Source organism: Leuciscus leuciscus (genome assembly GCF_965113295.1).
Source record: "Leuciscus leuciscus genome assembly, contig: HAP1_SCAFFOLD_424, whole genome shotgun sequence".
Classification (NCBI taxonomy): domain Eukaryota; kingdom Metazoa; phylum Chordata; class Actinopteri; order Cypriniformes; family Leuciscidae; genus Leuciscus; species Leuciscus leuciscus.
In genome coordinates this window covers 1-19,125 of record NW_028118315.1, presented here as the reverse complement: position 1 = coordinate 19,125, position 19,125 = coordinate 1, and the positions used below count along the sequence as shown (strand labels likewise).

The window sequence follows — 19,125 nt, the reverse complement described above, 5'->3', positions numbered from 1 at the left end:
AATGCATTGGGCTTTTCTCTCTTGTACCCAAGTAGTTACAACGTGACACAGTAAAAATGAGGTTCACCATAACTTTTGTTAAACAGGTATACAGTTTCTGGAACCAATCCTGGAAAATGTTCAGTAAACATTTTTAAGAGATGTTGTAAGGTAACTCCTGTAAGATTGTGTTGTCACACATATGACATCAACAGCAGCAAACTCTGGCCTTTGGTAAGAGATGATCCAGGATACAGCAACTCGTCACCATCATGTGACTCCTAAAAAGGACATGTAAAGAGTTTTTTCGGCAGTTATTATTCCATGTTTAAATGAATAGCATGCTTCCTGTTACTCACTAATTACCTTTTGTTAAATAGTCTCGTGATAAACATCATTATAGTTTTTTTTTAGTTTTTTTTTTTATTGCCATTTTTTAATACTTATTTTTATTTTATAACATGCTGTGGTACAGACTGGTTTGTCGATTTGATGTAGAGTTACAGCAATTATGGATTTTACCACCCAATAGCTTTAGATTACAAAGGCCAGTAAGACATTTCCAGAATCTGATTCAGAGTGCAGAATGTGCTTTGACAGTGACACTGGTTTGTGTTTACCTGTGATGTGCTGCTGTGAGACTCTACAACTGTCTCTAGTAGTGTCTGGGTGGCATCAGATTGACTGCAAGTTGTCTCAGTTGAGGTTGTCTGTATGATTAATAGCCAATGAAACAAATGTCTGTTGTATGTTTTGCATTTAAATAAAATCACCTAGAGAATATTAAGCATAATCAGTTTTGAGAAAACACAAGTACGCACACACACACACACACACACACACACACACACACACACACACACACACACACACACACACACACACACACACACATACACACACACACACACACACACACACACACACAGAAAGAGACTTAGTCAGAAGTGTGTTTCTCACTGTTGTCCATCAGATGGCGCTGACAGATAGAGACTCTCACCACACACACACACACACACACGCACACACACACACACACACACACACACACACACACACACACACACACACACACACACACACACACACACACACACACACACACAGATAGAGACTCAGACTGAAGTGTGTTTCTCACTGCTGTCCATCAGATGGTGCTGACAGATAGAGACTCTCACCACACACACACACACACACACACACACACACACACACACACACACACACACACACACACACACACACACACACACACACACACACACACACACACACACACACACAAACACACAGATAGAGACTCAGACTGAAGTGTGTTTCTCACTGCTGTCCATCAGATGGCGCTGACAGATCGACTCTCTCTCTCACTCACTCACACACACACACACACACACACACACACACACACACACACACACACACACACACACACACACACACAGAAGTCACAGTGACTTCTCGTTTCCACAGAGAACTAGTGTGATATATTGGTGTATTACTGGAAACTGCAGGAGTGTGTGTGTTTACAACAGCTTTATTGTGAAGATCACAACAGAAGATCATGCAGAAATCTGAAGGCTCAGCGTCTTCCTCACAGACGGACTATGATCACACATGACCACAGTATAAGCATAAGAGTTTATGAATGAGACACTGAAATGACAGGATTAGATATTTCTAACAGTAAGTCACAATATCAGCTCCTGATAAATGAGGAGAGAGGATGAGGAGGAGAGAGGATGATGAGGAATGAGGAGAGAGATGATGAGGAGATGATGAGGAGAGAGGATGATGATGAGGAGGAGAGAGGATGATGAGGAGAGAGGATGATGAGCCGTCTTACAGAATATAAGGAGAAACTGAAACACCTTTCCTTTGTGTTACGTATCAAAATGATCAGGCTACAAACAGAGAGGAGAACACACACTTAAATAAGAGATTAACAGAGTAATACACATACACAGACAGTGTTATTTTTACACTTCTAAGCTCTTAAGAGTCGTGGTGTTGATGTTTATCAGGAAAAGTTTCCTGAAATGTCCCAGATCTGCGTAGAGAGAACAGGCCTAGTCCAGCTGGTGTGTGACGTCCGCCCGGCCGTGTGTGTTCAGATCCGCTCTCAGCGTGCTGGAGAAGACACACACACACAAACAGATATAGGAAAACTCCAGAACACAAGCACACTTTCCTGAATGCTCACACAATGGGAAGTTATTCGAATAGAAATCCTAGGATTGAGAGCGGCTTGCACTGGGCAGAAGCCTGAGGACGACTGTGGCCAGTGTACCCCTGAATGGTGCTTTAGGGTTAATAATACGTAGCCTAGCCTACACTGTAAAACAAACAAAAAAAAACATTAAATTCAGGGTAAACCCTGGTAGCGGTGGTTGCCAGAAGTTTACCGTAACACATACAGTAGCAACATTTCAGGTTTTACAGACTCAGCTTAGGGCTGCTCAATTATGGAAAAAATCATAATCAAAATTATTTTGGTCAGTATTGAAATCACGATTATGTAACACAATTATTTCACATGACTTTGGGAACGTGTTGCATTTATTAAAAAAGACACTTTTCAACAATTCTTTAAAAAATCTAAATTTGAAAATTTATTGTACTTTTTGAACTATTAAAATAATATAACAGATAATACTTCAATGAGTATTTTAATAATTCCCGCAGGTCTACCACTTATAATGCGGGAAATTCCCCCGCAAACATTGATTCACTTTAGCAAGTAGATTGTATGAGTCGCCTAAACTAATCCACACAGATTATAAAATCAAATCAATCATTTTAAAACTTTCTCCAAGATGCAGTTTCACAAACGGCGAGAGTGTTCAGCGGCGGCGCGTCTTCTCTCTCTCGTCTCTCTGAATGTGTTGGATGTCGAAACTACAGTCTCGCGTTCAGGAGTCGGACATGCCGGAGCATTCACAGCACAGTCGGGCCAGCACTGCATCGCAACTAAAGCTGATCATTTTCATTTCTTTAAGTTTTATCAGTTTAAACATTCAAGCTGAGAGAGTTCTCGGCTTCGGGAGGGGCGTGTGTGTGTGTGTGTGTGTGTGTGTGTGCGCGCGTGTCATTCAGAACACAAGACAAAATAAGAGTGTTCTTGCAAAACAGAACATGGCAAAATAATCGTTTTTACTCGATTGAACTATTTTGGTGATCGTTGGGAGCCGAAATCGAAATCGAAATTCAATTAATTGCACAGCCCTAACTCAACTTACACTGAAAACCTCCAATCACAGTGGAGATGAGAGTCACATGATCAGTCAAAGCTCATCACAAGCAGCTTTTCCACTCGCTGAGGAAGTTCATATTAAAGTCCCCGTGAACCGGAAGTTGCAAACGACTTTTCTCCAGTGTTGTGACGTATTTCCCAGTGAAAGGGAATATTGAACAGAGGGCAGGGTTTTACTCTAGCGCTCCTCCTCTCCATCTCTGCTCATAGCAGACTAATGGTTTGAGGGGAGTGGTTAAGCGTTTTTCAACCCAAGCCATCAAGCCTATGTCATCAGAGAGGGACCGCCATTCCAGACCGGAAGTAACTTTTCAGACTTTGATTAAAGATTACCACGGCAAACAATTTTTTTCTGTGTATTAACTCGCACGGATTAATTGTTCACCACAAGACTAGTAATATGCGCTAACAAAGTAAATAGGGTCAATTTGGATTTCATGTCGACTTTAATATATAGTGTCATTCACACAAACACTGAACACCATCATGCAACACACATGATCGAAATGAACACATGAAATTTAAAAATGCAATAAACATTAATTTAACAACACTGAATGTAATATAAAACTCTAATGTACATAACCGATTAGAAAAAAATCTGAAAAACTATGAAGAAACAGTTATTTCAACGAAAATACAGCAAAGGTGAAGTGTCACGCAGGGAATTGTGGGAATGTCAATTTACGTTTTTTTTTTTTTATTGTAAATTATACAATGACGTTCTTTTTCACTTACAAAAACTGTAAATTTAACGGTATTTTACAGTACAATTAAATGAAATGTACGGTTAGATCTATCACAGTCATTCAGCGTATAGTACAGAAACTTTCTGTTCACCAATTAACAGTTTTTCACTGTAGCATTTTTACCGTAGTCTTTTACCATTACATCAGGCTGATTTACAGTGTGCTGACTTTGTTCAGCAGGTGTGTGTGTGTGTAGGAGTGTGTTCAGCAGGTGTGTGTGTGTAGGAGTGTGTTCAGTGTGTGTGTGTGTAGGAGTGGACACACAGATGGTGAATGTAGGACAGGTGAGTCAGTAGATCCACACAGATGCTCTTCTACAGGGATTATGCTGAGCTCAGATTAACACTGATCAGATTAGCAGCTCTCCAACCCTCGGTAAGACTCAGAGAAACATGTGAGAAGAGCTCTCCACTATCTTCATGAACTTCCCCAGCGACTGCCTTTATCTTGTCATCTCAGTGAGCCTGTGTGTGTATGTTCGTAGCCAGAAGAATGTGCAATCATAACAGAGTTTCCCAGTTCTTCTGGCTTTCTACAGGGATTTCCCCTTGATTGACAAGTTGAAATATTAAAGTTAAAAAGGTTGCGTGATGAAGATCATTTCTTTTTCATGGCTCAGAGACCTTTAAAATATTGAGGGCGTCAGACAGAAAAGCCTCTGGTGCTGTAAAATGATAAAAGACACCAATGTTCAATAATTAAATGCATTTGCAAACATGATTAGTTGGAGAATCTGCCATGAAGTGCAGGTTACGGTTACCAGGAAACATGGAAAATTGTCATATTTAAATAGCGTGAGCTTGTCAGCACAAACACAACTCATCCAGTCAGAACTTAGATTCAGAATGACTATTTTATGTTCATAGAAAACCAGAGATCACTGTGAATCACTCTGTTGATAAAGAGTTGAGTTTTTGTTGTTGATTTCTAGTTGTTTCTGCAGCGCTTCAGGTACAGTAATGTGGTAAACACAGCTGCTGCATGCCAAACACATTCATGTCTTATAAACGTAAGATTTGATTACATATCAGATGGTTACAGCAAATTCTTGACAGTGCAGGCAGGACTGGGGTGATGAAATCAGTTGTAATGGCAAGACAGTGGGAATCTGTACAATTACAAATATGTTCTTTCGTTCTCGGTCAAACTAGTTCAACGAGAAACCCTGAAGATGAGGAAGGAAGATGAGAGTTTGTTTACCGAGATACTGGCTATAAGCAAATAGCTGATACAGTAACTATAGCTAAACTAAACAGATCCACAGTTATGTTAATGAGGGCGGCGTTCCGGTTCTAACTGGTTAGATTTTTTTAAGGAAATTAAAAGGATTTCTATATTTTATTCACTTAATAGCCTATGAAAGTGATAAGAATTCAGCACAAAAACATAGCGAAGTAAAAAATATATAATAAATGCAGTGGTCGATGTATTATTCATTTGGTTGCGCAATCAGCTTTTGTGATTGGCCATAATATCTGCAGGCTGCAGCCGATGGACATGAATCAAAGCAAATCACTTCAGGTAAATTAAGAGGGCTGAACTGAGATTTTAGCCGAAATCGTTACTTTAATAGACTTTAAATTTGATATGGAAATTTGATAAAAGACTGCAGCAATTAACATTTTGTCAGAACCTCTAGTAAATTATATGCTATTTTGTTTAGTTGTCTAATCAGAATCGTGATCTCAGTTTTAAAATAAAAAAGTTAATTTCCAGGATTGTGCAGTTCATTGAGTAAAAGCAGCATCATAACCTCATGTGAGGAAGCAGGTTGTGAGAAGGAGGGGGAGATCAACTTATTAATACTGTTTACATTTTTCTTCAAAAATGTTTTAGTAAGTATTATTAAACTGTTGAAATACAGTCGAAATTATTTCTGAGAATTCTTATATTAGAATACATACATGTTTAAACACCAATGTCTATGATAACATCCTCAAACAAATATTATTCAATAATATTATTATGTATTCTAGAAGCATTATCCAAATTATTTTAATTGTATAATGCACATTAACTCCCCTTTCCCTTAAAACTGGATTCATCTTTAAATGTGTTTAATAATTGTTTATATTCAAAGCACTAAACTGAGAATTCGCCATTCAAAACATTCTACACCTTTTCTACTTTATACGTTTGTGTCACCTGATAAATTCTGCATGTACATATGCAGATTCTTACACAATGTTTTGGTTTCACAGATTAGGCCTTAGTTCAGTTAGGGCATTTAAGTGGCTTTTATAAACATGCCTTAGAAAAAAACATTCCTGATGTGCATCTTGAGACAAAACATTGGCACTGATATATTATAAGATTTGTCAGTGCAAGTTGCTTTCAGTTCAGACAGCTCAAACTTGCATTTTAGTCTTCGACTACTTCAAGCCATGTCTGTGAAACTGAAGAAATGTATCTTTAATTTGGCCAGATTTAAACGGGTAATTATCTCCAAGCAGAGATACTCTTGAATGAAGAAGAGTTTGTGGCACACACAATTCATAAATGTTGTTTATTGACCTTTCATATGCCTGTCTTGATGCACAATAAATAAATAAAAATGTTGCTACATATTGCATCACAAGGAATGACGCTGGAAGGTACTCACCCCTCACTGGTTGAAGGTGTGTCGTCACTGCCAGGACCCTGTTGCTGTTTGGGATCAGGCAATGACTGGGGCGGCTCACTGTGGGATGACCTATGACCCGACGGACGGCGTCCCATGAGAGAGGTTTGAAGGCGAGGTCTGGCAGGTTCTCCCCAAGGCCGAGGCAATGTAGACGTACATGAAGGTGTCCATGTGTAAGGGAGTGGCGGGTTCTCCTGACAGAACACAGCCCGGGCTTCAAAATAAGCTTGAGAGCCAGAAACACTGGAGGTGTTTGATGGAGTCCACTTCCCAGTCAGGGGGCAGGTCGTGGATGGAGGGCTTGGCACTGGGTGGTGCAGGGTGGGACAGGAGGGTGGAAGCCGTGTCCTTGAGACAGGGGGGGTTGTTGGGGGGAAACCTTTCGAGTGCATAGTTGCGGTCTCGCCCTCATTGTGGGTCTTGCATCCTTGATGAGGCGCAGAACCTCGCAAACCTGCATTGTATTCTTGTTCAATGCAGGATCCCTGCAAAGCATCCGGCCTCAGTGGCTGAGTAGTTGCTCTCTGCATGTGTGCCCTGATGGGGGGAGCAGTCTCTCTTTGTGTTAAAGTGCGGAGTCGCTGCCCTCTGCACTGTGAATCACGAGCCCGGTCCTCATCGGGAAACCCTACGCTGCTTTCAAATGTGTTGTCCATGAGCATTTCTGGGGGTGGAGGCGGGAGGCTGTCTATATCCAGATGCTCAGGTTTGTCAGCCGGTCTGGGCTCAAGCGAACGGATGCTACTCTTGATGGTCCTACTGGTGGTAAGTGCTTCTCTGCTGGTCTGCAGCAGTGGGAGAGAGCATTTCTTGTTGCCCCTAACTCTCACCGGTCTTCGGTCTACAGGACTTTGTCTTGAATTATCCTCCACCCCTTGGCTAAACGTATTAATGAGCCTCTTGACAGCATGTCGCCCCGGTGGTTCTGGAGTAAACTTTGGAGGAGAGCTAGATCGCACTGCCCTGAAAGGCCCTTTGCTGCCGTACTGGAGGCCGTAGTACCTTGCTGAGCACTGTCCTACAGATGAACCTCTTCCCATCTTTGTCCGTACACGGCCTCCATGATCTTCTGGGAGATAATTTTTTCTCCTCCAGTGCATGTTCCTCGGGTTTCCTTGTTCCTCATTAGGATCTGATTCTTCCGCTTTGCTACACAAGCACTCGGCGGATTGCGAGCGCTTTGGTCGTCTTAAATGGCGGTGTTTTAGTTTCATCTGAAAGGTATTGTCTGCGGTTTTTGGCCGTCTGATTTTCCTTTTCAAGTAACTGGTCTTGACTTGATCTTGGTTTTGAAGGCCACCCTGATCTGGGGGAAATCTGGAGTTTGCTTCAGAAGAACCACACATTGTTCCCCTTGTCTTGTCAGTCAACCTCCCCACCTCATCTTTTCCACTGACGTCATCCTCAAGTTCTGCATCCTCATCATCCTCATCTTCATCATCATCATCATCATCATCATTATCTGTGCCTTCCTCATTGGCGTTCAGGAGCTGCTGATCTGGAGAGCAGCCGGTGGTAAAGACAGATGTTATTCCAGCGTTTGCTCCTGATCCAGAGCTCCTTCTATTCCGACGGAAGCCATTCTGGCACTCGTTGTCCGCACCTATGCCACTGTCCTCACTGTGCAGCGCAGAGTCCTCTGGGCCGGGCTTCCTGAGAGCAGCAGCTTCCACACGGGACAGAACCTGCTTCAGGCGCTCCTCGGCCGCATGCTTAGCCAGCAGCTTCTCTCCTAAGACCTCAGACAGGGACCCAACATAGTCAGCTAGCTCCTGTAAGGCTGCGTCACCCAGGCACTTCACGGAGTCTCCCACTGAGATCATCTGAACTGTGGAGTGGAGAAGCATGTGCTGCAGCAGTTCGGAGGGAAGCTGGTTCAGGTCGTTGCTTGGTTTGGTCGTAGGTGGATAGTCTTTAAGTAAAGCGGGCCACTTCATGTTGTGTCCATGTTCCCTCAGCAGCTGCTCACCTTCAGCGGCCATTTCCTCCAAAGCCTGGTTGATCTCTTCGTAGTGCAAGACTGCTGCCGCTACTGCGGTCTGTATGGAGAGATGGGTCTTAGCAGCCTGGCTCACGAGCCCTAAAAGAGACTCGTATTTGGAAATGCTGGGGTTCAGGTACGCATAGGCTGCCTGGTGGGCTTTCAGTATGAACTCTGCCTTTGACTGCGCATAGGAATTTTTTCTCAGTCTTTGTTTCCTCTGCCTCCTCCGCTTTCCTTGCTTATCTTTTGTCCGTACCTCCTCTATTCCTTCTTTCTGGTTTTCTAAGAGGCCCTCTTGTGCACTCTGTTCATCCTGAGAGCGGACCACATCTAGCATCTTCTCAGAAGCATCTTCTTCGACTGTCACAGCGGCGTCACAAACTACATCATCGACTGAGGATCTCTTACCTTGAATGTGTTTAGCATTTTCTTGTATCTCTAGTCCTTCTGAAGCAGTGTTTATCTCTGCTTTGATTTGCAGTTGTGCCCCATCAGAGGGCAGGTCAGCATTTTTCTGGCTTTCCGGTGATCCAGACAGCAAAGCTTTTTTGCTGAAGAGTTGACCTTTAGAAGGAGAGCACCCCATGTTGATGGGAGAATCCTGTTCCTTTTCTTTTGATTGACTGCAGATTTGAGAGTGGTGTGTCAGAAAACCTCAACTTGGTTCTTGTTTACGTACCATACCAATTGTGTCCCGTTGTCCTTTACTGTCCCTGTCCACAATCCCTGTCTTTCTCTACTTATTACCGCTGGCCAGTTGGTTTTGTATGCCATAGAGAGCCCAGGATTGAAGAACAGGATTGAAGCTTCCAGTCTTTCCCACACACACACACACACACACACACACACACACACACACACACACACACAATCACGCTACAGGAATAAAGCGCATGCTTAAGACCATAAGCTCATCTCACTAATCAGATACCCTGCTGGTTACCTTGTCTTCTTTTCTTTTTACCACTGCTTAATTCTTATTGAATTAACATTATATATGCGTTAGAATCAAAATACATAGTAAAAATCTTCAGTGACTTCAGTTTTTTTCTACAGTGGAAACAGTTTTCATAAAAAAATAACTGTTTAAGTGACTCTATCAATTTCGTTTCTGTGAAATTGAACAACAACAGCAGATGATGAATTAAGTTCAGTGTGGCTTGAGGTTACAGTATTTATAGATGTTTACTTCTGACTGAAATCCTCCCTGGATTTATGCCAGTGATGTCTTCAAGCTGGCAAAGGCAAGGATTTAAACAGGGCAAAATGATCCACAAGAATCACAAGCAGTGGCAGATGCTGATAATGGCATTAAAGTTCAAAGCTCAAATCAGTTTTTATAGTTTATTAAATATACAGCTTTACATATACAATATGCAAAAAGAAACAGTACAGAAAGAGGAGTGTAATTTCAACGGTTTGGTTCGTTATTTTTAGGATTACACACTTCACCATTACATTCAGTACATTAATACGTAAATGCAGACTCCCTGTTAAGTTAAATATATAAAAAAACATACAGCAAAATTCATCAAATCACTGTTTTAGCAACTTTCATAGGTTACTTGCAGTATTGATATATGTACAATGTATATCACTGCAAAAAATGCTTTTCTTACTTAGTATTTTGTCTGGTTTCCAGTCCAAATATCTAAAGATTCTTAAAATCAAGATGTCTTTACTAAAGTAGTAAAATTCTATAAGATATTATGTCTTGTTTTCCGGGAATATAAATCAAAAGTAAGATTATTTTTCTTACCCCATTGGCAGATCATTTTGCTTTTTTAAGCAACAAATCACTTAATTTTGAAAAATCACTTAAATTTGTTTCCCCAGAAAACAAGACATAATATCTTATGTCATTTTAATCATCTAGTAGATGCATCTTGATTTAAGAATTTTTAGATATTTGGACTGGAAACAAGACAAAAATATTAAGTAAGAAAATCATTTTTACAAAAGATGAAAAATCCAGATTATTTAAGTCTGAAAGATTCACTGTTCTGGCCAAGGAAGCGTTTGTTTGTTGCTGGAATTGCTAGAAGAATACAAGACAACACTTTTATTTTTATCTCGTAGTGTGTCTTTGCGTCACCGGTAAATGGCGGGACACTGAGGGATCTGTACCGCCTCTATCCATATTTAAAAAATCCTCAGTATTGTTATTAATGAAAACATCTTTAGAAATGACACTGATCTCATTCACTGATGGTGCTACACCAGGGCTGGTGACGCCTGGAGTGGTCCGGCCCGCTTCATGTAGTACGGTAATGTTTGCGGTGGCTGTGTCCTCTCTAATGCGTCTAGCCAACCGCCCCATGATCGATGCCCTCGAGTTCTCTGACAGCTCCCACAGGACTATGTAGCACTTTGGGATAAAATGACAAAAGATTATGCCATAGTTGGATGCCAGGATGGCCGAGGCCTGAACAATGTGCCGCTGTTCGGTCTTGTTTCTTTCAATATAAATGGGAATAAAGCAAAGCCAGACAAACAGATGAATCAATATGCTGAAGATAATGACGCCAGTCTCGTTGAAATCATGTGGCACTTTTCTACCCTTGAATGCAAGAAAGAAACAAATGAAGGCCAATAGAGCTATGTAACCATGCATCACCACAAAACCTATGATGGAGCCCTCGTCGCAGACAACATATTTTTTTAGGCCAGTCTCAGGCCACTTTATATCTGGTCCAGGAGACTTTCCCAGAGTCATCCAGAACAACAGGATGATTCCTTGAGCACCGGTAAGCAGGACTAAATTGATAACAGGCTTGTAGAGCTTTTTAAGCTGGTGCTGCTTGTCCGGATCAAAGGCCAGGAAAGCCCGGAAAGTGCGGTAGGCTTTGACCAGGATGCAGGAAACGCAGAGGGTGAACCCGAGACCGTACAAGGCTTGCTGAGCCCTGCACTGGTGCTCGTTCGGCCGGCCGATGAACATGATCACGCTGGCGAAGCTGACCGTCAGCCCCAGGAACATGAAACAAGACATTGTGTTGTCAGCCTTTCTGATGACTGTGGTGTTTCTGTGCACATTGAAAATGATGAAAGAGATGAACACTAGAATCAAGCCTATCACTGTGGCCACTAACAGAGCTATGGGATAACTGCCATTCCAAACCAGATAAATCTCCTGGAAATACTCGCATTCACTTGCTCCCGGAGTAGACCATTTTCCATCGGGACATTTCAGGCATTCGGGGAAATCTGAAAAGGAAAATGCACTTGTTTTGTCATCAAATTTGAACTAGGAAAGCACAAGTCAAACCAAAAATTATTCAGACACCAGACATAATTTTAATTTAAGATTAAGATATACTTTATTGTCCCCGAAGGGAAATTTGTTTTGGACTCTGTCCATTCCGTAGCTTTACAGAGACAACACAAAAGACAATTCACAAAAAGAATAAACATTTCCTTAGCACATCCTCTCCCGAACATTCTCTCATATACATTTAAATAGGTACGTATGTATAGTAGTAGACACATTAACGGCTTCCATTGGCACTTATAAAACTTTAAAACTGTTACTTAATTAAAAACTGGCATATTGCACACAAAAAACACACAACTGATATATTGCACACTCTCCATATGGCCTACAAAAATACACAACTGACATATTGCATACTCCATAGCACCCATTAAAATACACAACTGACATATTGCACTCTCCATAAGGCCCATAAGATACACAATTGGCATACTGCACACTCCATAATACCCATTAAATACACAACTGATATATTCCACAAGGCCTATATAATACACAATTGGCATACTGCACACTAATAGCACCCCTAAGATACACAACTTATGTATTGCACACTCTATCTGGCCTACAAAAATACACAATTGACATATTGCACATTCTCTATGGCCTACAAATCGTACAAATGACATATCACACACCTCAACAACCAACATATTGCACACCCCAAAAGCCTACAGATTGCAAAAAGAACATATTACACACACCTACATATTAGAGTTAATGAGCTTAATAGACATAGGTAAAAAGAATTTTTATAACCGTTTAGCCTACATTTAGGAACTCTAAATCTTCTGCCAGAGCGTAAAAGCTGAAATTCTGGATGAAGGATGTGGGTCGGGTCAGAAACTATTTTTTGTGCCTGTCTGATAACCGACTGCTCATAGATTTTCTGGGGGGGCAGATAGTTTTTAACCCCCATAATCTTCATAGCTGTCTTTACTTGACGAGCGATCTGTGATTTTGATTGTACTGTCAGGTTACCGTACCAACTTGTAATACCGTACTTTAAAATACTCTCTAATATTGCATGATAGAACAACAGCATATATTTTTTGTTCTACTCCATACAATCTAAGTCTCCGTAAAAAATGCATCCTCTGCTGGAGTCTGGAGCAGACAGTATTTACATGATCCTTCCAGGTCAGTGCATTATCAATATGTACACCAAGGTACTTGTAAGAGCTAACCTGAGTAATGGGTACATTGTTAATTACTACAGGCCTGGTGTCACCTATGGCTTTTGGGTCAAACACCATCTCCTCAGTCTTAGTTACGTTTAGCACAAGATAATTATCATCGCACCACTGAACAAATTCCTCAATTTCTGTATAATACGCGGCTGGACTTTTATCTTTATGCATGAGGCCAAGGATTGCTGTATCATCAGAGAATTTAATAATGTAATTATCAGTATGGTGTCTAGGGCAATCTTTAGTATATAATGTAAAAAGGGCTGGCGAGCTGACACAGCCCTGCGGGACACCAGTGCTGATTGGCCTGGGCTCCGTAAGAGCATTATTCACTTTAACCTGTTGAGTACGGTTTGTTAAAAATGAAAAATACCAGTTAAGAATAAAATAATTAACATTCATGTGTTTCAGTTTCTGAATGAGCATATAAGGCTGTATAGTGTTAAAAGCCGAACTAAAATCAACAAATAAAATACGTGTGTAGGCTTTGGGGTCTTCAAGGTGTTTACTGACAAGATGTGAAATGCTACTGATAGCATTGTCTGTGCAGCGCCCCTGCCTGTAAGCAAACTGAAACGGATCTAAAAACGCACCAACATCTTGTTTAAGAAATGACACCATTATCCTCTCAAAACATTTCATAACAATAGAAGTTAGCGCCACAGGCCTAAAATCATTATTCACCTTTGGGCATGGTTTTTTAGGTACCGGTGTAATTACTGATTTCTTCCACAGAGTGGGTATGACGTGCGAGTCTACTGATTTTTGAAAGATTGGAAACCATGCAGGTGTCAGCTCATCTGCACATGTCTTTAACAAAAATGCGGATATTCCATCCGGTCCCGTTGCCTTCTTAGTACATACATTTTTTAAATGCAATCTTACCGCCTTGGGTTCTATCACCAACCTTACATCCTACTCTGTGACAGAAATTGTCTCTAAAATATTCTTCCCTTCAAAAGAGAAGTCCCAAGTTTCAAATCTCAGATAAAAGTCATTCAGTTCATTAGCTCTTTGCAGGTCATCTGAAGTGCTGATACGTTTTTGAGCCGGTGTCATATTCGTGATTGCCTTCATCGTGTCCCATAGTGTTATGAAGCATCAGAGTCTGGGGGATCCATTCGCAGCGTGATTTAATAATAAGAGTAGTCAAACAGGCAAAGGTCAGAACCAGCAGATACAGCAGTGAAGACAAGGCTTAATCGTAGTACAAAACCAGGCAGAAGATCAGGGCAGGTAGCAAACAATCAAAGTCAGAGATCCAAGCAGAGGTAACGTAGGCAGGCAGCAGACAGGGAGAAATCCAGAAACGGGCAAGGTCAAAAATACAAACAGGCAGTCACAGGAATAAACGCTCAGTAGAGTTCACAACAGTAAAACAAGACTTCGCAGTGAGGGTGAGAATGTGTGAGACATAAATAGTCCATAGAATGAGGATCAGGTGTGACTGTAATCAGGAACAGTGCAGGTGAATAATGCAGTGCAAGTGTATGAAGTAATCAGTCCAGGTAGATGCAGGATGGGAAATGTAGTCTGTGAGTGAATATGATAGTCTTATGTGGAGTGCCCTCTAGTGGCTCTCAAGGGCACTCCAGCTGGTGACCGTTACACATAGATTTTTTTATTTCTTTTCTCTAAAACTCTGTTCGATTAGTTCTTTATGTCTCCTCCTGGCTTTCCTGAGCAAATGATTAAGCTCAGCTTGCACGATTTTCAGTTGTGCTCTGTCCTGGTTCTTAAATGCCAATTTCTTACGGTTGATACAGTCTTTAACCTCCTTAGTTATATATGGTTTATTGTTAGGATACATAATTATTTCTTTTTGAGGTATAACATTGTCCACACAAAAATGTATGTAATCCGTAACCGTCTCTGCTGTTTTATCCACGTCCAGTTCATGAAAAATACTCCACTCTGTCGAGAGAAAATAGCCTTTAAGGAACTCTATGCTGTCACTCGTCCATACCTTAACAGTCTTGGTGTATGGTTTACTGCTTTTAAGGACAGTTTTGTAAGTAGGAATGAGATGTACTACATTGTGGTCCGAATTTGACAACGGGGGTTTAGCCCTGCTCACATAAGCATTCCTCACATTACAATAACACTTATCAAGGATTCTATCCTCTCTTGTACCACATTTAACGTACTGTGAGAATCCCGGGAGTGACAGTTCCAATTTGCAGTGATTAAAATCCCCTAGAATAACAACCGCGGCCTCCGGAGTGCGCAGTAACTGTTGGTGTACACAGTCAGTAATGTGTGCCGCAGCGTTTGCGGCGTTCCCACTGGGAGGCACATACACACTGCAGAGGATGATGTTGCCAAACTCTCTGGGCAGATACAGGGGTCTTAGGCTCAAGCACATTAATTCGACATCGGGATTACAAATACTTTTTCGCAATGTATGTTGCCTGCACCATTTATCATTAATAAAAACACAAATACCTCCGCCTCTTTCTTTACCCGACGTCTCACTCCTGTTGGAGCGAATGAAAGAGAAACCCTCCACCTCACACAGTGAGTCAGGAACATCGGGACGCAGCCATGTCTCCGTAAACACCATTATAGATGACTCGCGGTATTCATAGCAGGCTGAAGCGTTAATCCGTATTCCTTTTCAAAGATCTCACATTACTGAGGATCATGGAGGGTAACGGTGGCCTGTTACCTCTCCTTCGGAGACGCTGTCGGATACCTCCTCTCTTTCCTCTTCTCCGAATTCGTCTCCTCGGGTCCGAGGACCGTATATCCTCGATGAGGTCGGGCGGTGGATGGTCTCCCGCCGCGCGAAGGGCCAGCAGCTCAACTCTGGTGTATGACAGCGCCAGACTGTTTCCTTTGGTTTGGCATGGCCGGAGGAGTTCCGAAATGAAAAGTACCAATAAAAGTTTTTCCAAGGTCGTCATTGTGTCGACTATACGTATACACACTTCCACGGAGGTTTTTTAAACGTCTAAAATCACCGACAATATCACTCTTAAAAACACAAAAACAAGCTACGGCGTGAAACAAGAGTCCGGGTCGCAGCAGTACCGCGCCACCACCGGAAGTCATTTATTTATTTTTTTCTAGTGTGTGCGGGACACTATAGTTAATTTTTGTAAGTGAGGATAGCAAAATAAAGTAAACTGTGACATATTATACCCCAAAATTCAGACACTTTAACCTGACCATGTTTTGCTTGTGTTTGTGAAAAGTGTTTTTTCTTCTAACAGAAGGATGGACAAAACCAGTGAAATATCATAGAGTTGATAACTCTGAGTTCTTAGTCATATTTTATTACCATTTTCTAAACTATAGCGAATAAACTGTGATAATGTGAGAAATGTTGAAGGTGTCTGAATAAATTTTGGCTTGACTGTATATCGCTATCAGCCCTAACAAGTTTTTTTTCTCTATTATTGGTATTTGGAAGCAGCTAATATTAGGGCTTGTTACCCATGTCTCTGATTGTGATTTGTTAATGGTGTCATTCAATGGTGAGCAAAAAGCTGAGTTCCTGTTTTTGTCTAAGGGTTTGTTACACGACAACAATATGCTTAAAACGGAGAAAATAGACGACACCATTGTCAAATCAATCCCCATTCACATAGATCCGCAGAAACGACTAAAAACGCTGTATTCTGCTGCCAGGCCACTAGATGGCGATTAAACACTATAGACTGAACATGTAATACACATGTGCATGACGTCATCGTCTTCGGAGATTCCCGTTTCTGTTTACGCGGAGACAGTTTCCAAAAACTTGCACTTTGAAACCCTTTTTCAAAACTTTGCGTTTTCAGGCACTCAAAACGCCATTGTCGGGTAAATGAACGGCCAACGCATAAAAAGTTTTACGTTTTTGGTTGAAAACGGAGTCGTGTAAACAGCCCAAAAGAGTACATCCGGATCAGATTCGGAACGATGATCAAACACAGATGGAGTAGATCGAGTCCATCAACACCCCTAAAGCTTCACAGTCCTGTAACTCATCCTGGTCGACATTTCATTCAGTAACATTAGGCAGATTTGATTTATATGCTGTATAATGTTGATGATTTGCGTCAGCAATCTTCTATCACTGTTTCTGCCTCTTCTTCTCCTGTGTTTTGATCAGGAGATTCAGTACTCTTTCAGAAGATGTGTAATAGCGCCCCCTGCAGTATAACAGTGAAAACACAGACTGATGGGGAAAGAGTTAAAATAATAGGCTTGTTGGCAAGAAATACCTCTGGGTGTGACATACTGCAGTGAAAAACGCAAATGCATTTACTACATATTTTGTTTAGGAACTCTAAATCTTCTGTATCTTCATACTTTTTGTTTTGACTGATGGGTTTGTCTTAGCTATGCTCAATAATTTCAATAATAATATTAATAATAATAATAATAATAATACAATCTGAAGACAGTTCCAGTGTTGCTGTGTTCTACTCTGCATCAAAAATTTCCTAGTGAATCTGTGAATGAATTCTGATTTACCGTATCCATCAGTATATTTTCCTTCAGCACATACAACGCAGTTGTAGCAGCAGGGGATCTTGGACTGGTTCTTCGCAGTTCCAGGACAGCAAGGCTCTGAGCACCTGGCCAAGGGTAGCTGGAGGACAAAAGAGACACATCTCAGTGAAGGTTGTTTTCTTGTGGCGGTGGTCGAGAGAATAGCAAAAGTAGAGACAACACAACTCACGCTCTCATTTATCGACTGGTATTCACTGAGGATCTCCACGTCTCCTTTTTTCAAGAGGAATTTCCCCACGATTTCAATAATTCGTTCATCATCTTTTTCCTGCCACATTATGAGGTCGTAACCATCCACAAAGTCACCGTTTTCGTCAAAGAAATATCTAGTGCCATCGAGTGTGAAATTCACACTGTGCATACTTTCCAATAGCTGCAAAAGAGTACAAGTGTTCTTGAGATTAAACAATTCATCACACCGTTGTTCATGCTTGTTAAAAAAACACAGGAGAATATGGTGTTTGATCTTGGTAATACTTTACAGTAAGGTTAAATTCATTATCTATGAACAATAAACAGCATTTATCAATTTTTTTTCAGCTGAACGTTTTAGATGTAAAATATTTGTTTGAAGTTCCCCTGAGATTTTAAGTTAATATTGCAATGCCATATTCGGATGTACACGGTTTTCTGATGGTCACATGACTATGGAAGTAAATTAATGACAAATATATTTGAAATAAAAAAGCTTGTTGAATTGCACTAATTGAAAAAAATAAACCTATTGCTTTAACAGTTCTTGCATTTTAATGCACTGTATTTTCAGGGCTTGCCTTTTAGGGTCTGAAATTCAACATGGTTGTATATTTAAGCTGTGAATATTTCAGTTCAAAACATTTCACTCACATTTTCATTATTTAAAATTCAATAATCCACATTCGCCATCCAGACTTCACTTCCAAAATATTCAGTCTGTTTAAAAATTACAACCTATAATATTTGACAGGCAATATTCAGTCCATTTTATTTTGTTTGAAATTATGCAATGTGTAGCGGTAATGTGTTTCTAGGTTCTAGATCTAGGTTAACGTTGATTTCTACACATACAAAATGCATTTTTAATATATAAACACTTGCAACAATTAGCATCAGTTAATGTATTGCGAACAAGCATGAGTTAACAATGAGCATCAACCTAATAAACGTCATGTTAACCAGCTGAACCTCACGGGGAAGTGTTCTCCTCTTATTGTAAGTTCAAAGCGCCGTGGGCTTGAGAGATCTCACCTTCCAGGGAGGGAAGTTGTTGTCTCCGGAGCAGGTGGTGTGGTTGCAGTCCAGCAGTGTCCTGAGCCCGTGTGCTATAGCATATATGGCCAGCCTCTCCATGTAGGCCTCTCTCAGGTCCACTGCGTACAGCATGTCATCTGTGGAGCAGTCCCTGGGCCAAAGCGAGCAGTTCAGTCTCAGCTGCTTGTACTCTTCTATGAAGTCATTTTTTGCTCCTGGCGTCGGCCTGAGGTTTCTCAAGTAGTCTGTAAACCCTGGTATGTTTCCCATGGTAAAGGAAAAGCCAAAGATTTTACCCACTTTGTTTATGTCGGTCATCTTTGTTAAGGGCCGGTAAAGGGCC

The 19,125-nt window shown here is 41.1% G+C and overlaps 2 protein-coding genes across 3 annotated transcripts; both read right to left on the bottom strand.

Annotated features, from left to right (window-relative positions):
• Positions 1-1,789: 1,789 nt before the first annotated feature.
• On the bottom strand, positions 1,790-9,769 carry pcare2 (photoreceptor cilium actin regulator 2). 2 transcript variants are annotated; one of them, XM_082190720.1, is made up of 2 exons: positions 6,581-9,769; positions 1,790-2,311 (listed from the first exon to the last, which is right to left on the bottom strand). In XM_082190720.1, exons 1-2 carry the CDS (start codon positions 9,169-9,171, stop codon positions 2,302-2,304), a joined length of 2,601 nt encoding a protein of 866 aa, XP_082046846.1. In that variant the 5' UTR covers positions 9,172-9,769; the 3' UTR covers positions 1,790-2,301. The 2 variants fall into 2 exon arrangements, with proteins under 2 accessions (XP_082046846.1, XP_082046845.1); XM_082190719.1 differs by having other exon boundaries at positions 1,790-2,106.
• Positions 9,770-9,968: 199 nt separating this feature from the next.
• LOC309491675 (G-protein coupled receptor family C group 6 member A-like) lies at positions 9,969-19,119 on the bottom strand. Its single transcript, XM_082190721.1, has 4 exons — positions 18,780-19,119; positions 17,722-17,925; positions 17,514-17,631; positions 9,969-11,792 (listed from the first exon to the last, which is right to left on the bottom strand). Exons 1-4 carry the CDS (start codon positions 19,098-19,100, stop codon positions 10,654-10,656), a joined length of 1,782 nt encoding a protein of 593 aa, XP_082046847.1. The 5' UTR covers positions 19,101-19,119; the 3' UTR covers positions 9,969-10,653.
• Between the last annotated feature and the right edge of the window lie 6 nt (positions 19,120-19,125).

Coding starts and splice junctions, on each gene's coding strand:
- pcare2 (XM_082190719.1), bottom strand. CDS start 9,171: ATGGGGTGCTCTCCTTCTAAAGGTCAACTCTTCAGCAAAAAAGCTTTG. Junction 2,107..6,580: donor ACACCTTCAACCAGTGAGGG/GTGAGTACCTTC, acceptor TGTCTTCTCCAG/CACGCTGAGAGCGGATCTGA.
- LOC309491675 (XM_082190721.1), bottom strand. CDS start 19,100: ATGACCGACATAAACAAAGTGGGTAAAATCTTTGGCTTTTCCTTTACC. Junction 17,632..17,721: donor ACCAGTCGATAAATGAGAGC/GTGAGTTGTGTT, acceptor TTTGTCCTCCAG/CTACCCTTGGCCAGGTGCTC. Junction 11,793..17,513: donor AAAATATACTGATGGATACG/GTAAATCAGAAT, acceptor TTTCCTTTTCAG/ATTTCCCCGAATGCCTGAAA.